Genomic DNA, 3,257 nt, shown 5'->3' on the forward strand with positions numbered 1-3,257 from the left:
ATATATTCAAACATATATATATATATATATTCAAACATTATATATATATAATGTTTGAATATATATATAATAAATTTCATGGCAGCAACTCGTTTCTTTAAAGTTGTTCAGGTTCATGTTTCCACTGAGGAGTCCAGATGTTGGAGGTTCTGGATGGAGCAGATGTTTTTCTGCATCAATGGATCTTTCCAGATGTGTCAGCTCAGCTGCTCATTACAAGAGGCACTAATGCACCCCCATAGCATCAGAGAGGCAGCTGTGAGCTGATAACGGGCTGGGTGGTCCCTCTCCTCTTCAGTACGGAGCTCCGTGGTTTCTAAGTTTCAGATTTGGACCCGTCTGACCTCAGAACAGTTCTGGTCCATTTGAAACGGGTTCTGGTCCAGAGAAGACGGCAGCGGTTCTGGATGTTCACATTTGTCTTTTTTGTCTGATAGAGCTTTGAGCAGCTTCTGTGGATGAACTGTGTGAACAGACGATGATCTGTGGAAGAGTTCCTGAGCCCAGAACCAGACCTGGTTTTGATGCAGGGGCCCCTGAGGGCCCAAAGACCACGATTGTCTATGTTGACCTTCAGCCTTGACCTTTGACCTCAGAGATGTCTACAGATTCTTCTAATCTGTTCAGATTATGAACTGGAGATGATGGAGATTAAAGTCTCCCATTCAGGAACTTTATTGTGAAATTCCTCCACAGTTTCCTTTGATCCTCAGAGCTGAACATCTGCCCATCTTTACTTCACGTGACCTCCAGCTGGTCCTGATCCGTTCCTCGTAACTTTAAAACCGCTTGTTGCTCCTGAAGCAACTTTTGAGACGCGTTGCTGCCATAAAATTACAAACAGACAAAATGTTTTGGTTTCAACGTTTCAAATGTTCGACTGAATAAAATCAGTCTCGTTTTAAGACTCGACGATCAGAAGATGATTTCTGCTCGTGTGACGGTTCTGAATGTTCCACACTTCCTGCTTCTAATCCCGACTGTGTGACCCGTGCAGGTTGTGAACCGAGGCGACCCGTACCCTCAGGAGGTGGGGGCCACGGTCCAGAGAGTCATGGAGAGGCTGGGCCACTGTAACCCCTTCAGACTGGTGTGGCAGTCCAGGGTGAGTTTCAGCACCAGACGGACCGGAACAACTTCACGTTCTTTAAATCTTATGCGTCAAAGCTCGTGAGGATTAACTCTTCACGCTCTCAGTAACAGGAGGCGGTGCGTGATAGTCACATGACAGCCTCTCAGAGACATTTAATCTTTCAAACATAGAGTTTAATCTGCACCGGTTTTTACATCGTGTTGATCGAACAAGTCAAACCAGAGTTATCATCAATAATCTATGATCAATAATCTATGATCAATAATCTATGATCAATAATCCACCACACAGCTTTTCTGACAGTCGTCATATCTGAAGCTCATTAGAGTGATGGTGCCGTCTGAGGGACAAACACCCCCATCACCCTCCACTCCCCCCCCCCCCCCCCCGAACAGATAAACAACCTCCCCCCTCCTTTCTGAAGGAGGCTCCAAGTTATTGGTCGAACCCCAAAACATGAACAGGAAGAAGAAAAAGAGGCGGAAGTTCAGTGACATAAAGTCACAGAGCGGGAGGGAGTCATGAGGTCTGAGAGATTTGATACTCGGCAGTGTTGCCAGATAGAGTCGAGGTTTTCCAGCCCATAAATCTGTTAAAACACGCCCGATCAATATATTGTTATATTTACTGTGTGAACACACACCTAATACCCCCCACCCTCTGTAAAGATGTATTGGTGTGTTCATCAATGTGATTAATCAAAATCAGTTAAATCTGAACGTTGGTGTCTTTATTCAATAAATCTGCACGTCACATCTCAGGATCTGGTTATTAGACACAGATTAAATGTTCAGTATGAATGTTTCTATATTTGTCACCACAGTAACAGTGTTACACACGTTAGTTGTTGTAAACACTCTAAATAATACATATGTTGGTTTAGTGCTTGCATCTAACCTAAACTTTTAAGGAGTAAATATTTTTAATAATCACTTTAGACGTTATAAATGTTGTCTTTGGTGCCTGTTTGTTTAATGTGCCCATTAGTGTGTGTATGAATTAACATCAAACACTTTGTAGAACGGTGCTTTATGAAGTTCAGTCCATTTCTTTGTATTAGTTGGCCAGCAGTTCTGCCACATCCAATATGGCGGCCGCTCCGACGTACTGCCGCAGCGGGCCGGCCCACTCAACGAGGTGTAACCGCCTCACCAGCTCTCTGTTGTGAACGCCCCGGCAGATGAGTCGCCAATCAGTGATGGAGAAAGATCAGGGGGGCTTTGATATGAAATCATGATGGATGATTGTTTGAAATGTGTTTTTAATACGTTAACTCAAAAAACGCAGATCTGACTCCAAATCCGCCCAAATTATCCCAAATTATCCCCACCCGCCCAAAACAATTTTTACCTGCAAAATCAGAATGAAAACCGCCCAGTCTGGCATCGCTGGTGTGTTTGATGGTTGGGGCGTAGTTTAGCGTTGAGTCAGTTTTGGAGCGTTTGGGTCAAAACAACGAGGACGGAACCACCGAGTCAGAACCTCTCAGACAGAGGAGAGGATCATGGACAGTCTGAGTCAGTTAGTGAGGACTTTGTTGATGAAGAGGGTGATCAGGATTGGTTTTAGAAGAGGAAGAGCGGACCGAGCCCCACTAGGAGGTCTGACTCTGCAGAGGAGGGGGTCCAGAACCGCTCTGACTGGGCCAACAGAACCAACAGAGGAGGATGTGGATGTCGACCCAGCAGTAAACGGGTTCCAGTCACACAGAACTCCAGACAGAGTCCAAAATAACTTTTTATTGTTTTTAGCTCTGACCCGGTCCGGACAGTCTGCAGAACCACCAAGAAGAAGGCAGCAAGAAATAAAGAGTCTGAACTAAAAATAGACGGACAGACGTGAAGATTTGTATAAAAGTTTTGGTCTGACACGATGGGGTCCGAGCATCCAGGATCGACGGAACCAGAACCAGTTTGTCTGAGCCGCTTCAGCCAAAATGACACGAGACCGATCCAGGTCCAGGTCCGGATCCAGATCCAAGAACTGAGCAGGACACGGACAATGACCCCAACAGACTGAGATTTGTCCAAAACACCTGAAAATGTATTTTCTCTGGAAATACTGGAAATAACTTTACTGTTCACTGCATTTGTACACATGATGAATATTACTGTTTATATTTACACTTTGAGTTTTTATTTACACTTTGAGTTTTTATTTACAC

The 3,257-nt window shown here is 44.5% G+C and overlaps 1 protein-coding gene across 1 annotated transcript in view; it reads left to right on the forward strand.

Moving 5' to 3' along the window:
• Positions 1-1,105, forward strand: part of fech (ferrochelatase) — a gene marked incomplete at both ends in the record, with an annotated part of 4,307 nt that extends 3,202 nt beyond the window's left edge. The window contains 1 exon segment of the mRNA XM_037691840.1: positions 998-1,105. Coding sequence (XP_037547768.1) covers positions 998-1,105 — 108 coding nt within the window.
• Positions 1,106-3,257: the final 2,152 nt, after the last annotated feature.

Source organism: Nematolebias whitei, chromosome 18 (assembly GCF_014905685.2).
Source record: "Nematolebias whitei isolate Nwh7 chromosome 18, NemWhi1, whole genome shotgun sequence".
Taxonomy (NCBI): domain Eukaryota; kingdom Metazoa; phylum Chordata; class Actinopteri; order Cyprinodontiformes; family Rivulidae; genus Nematolebias; species Nematolebias whitei.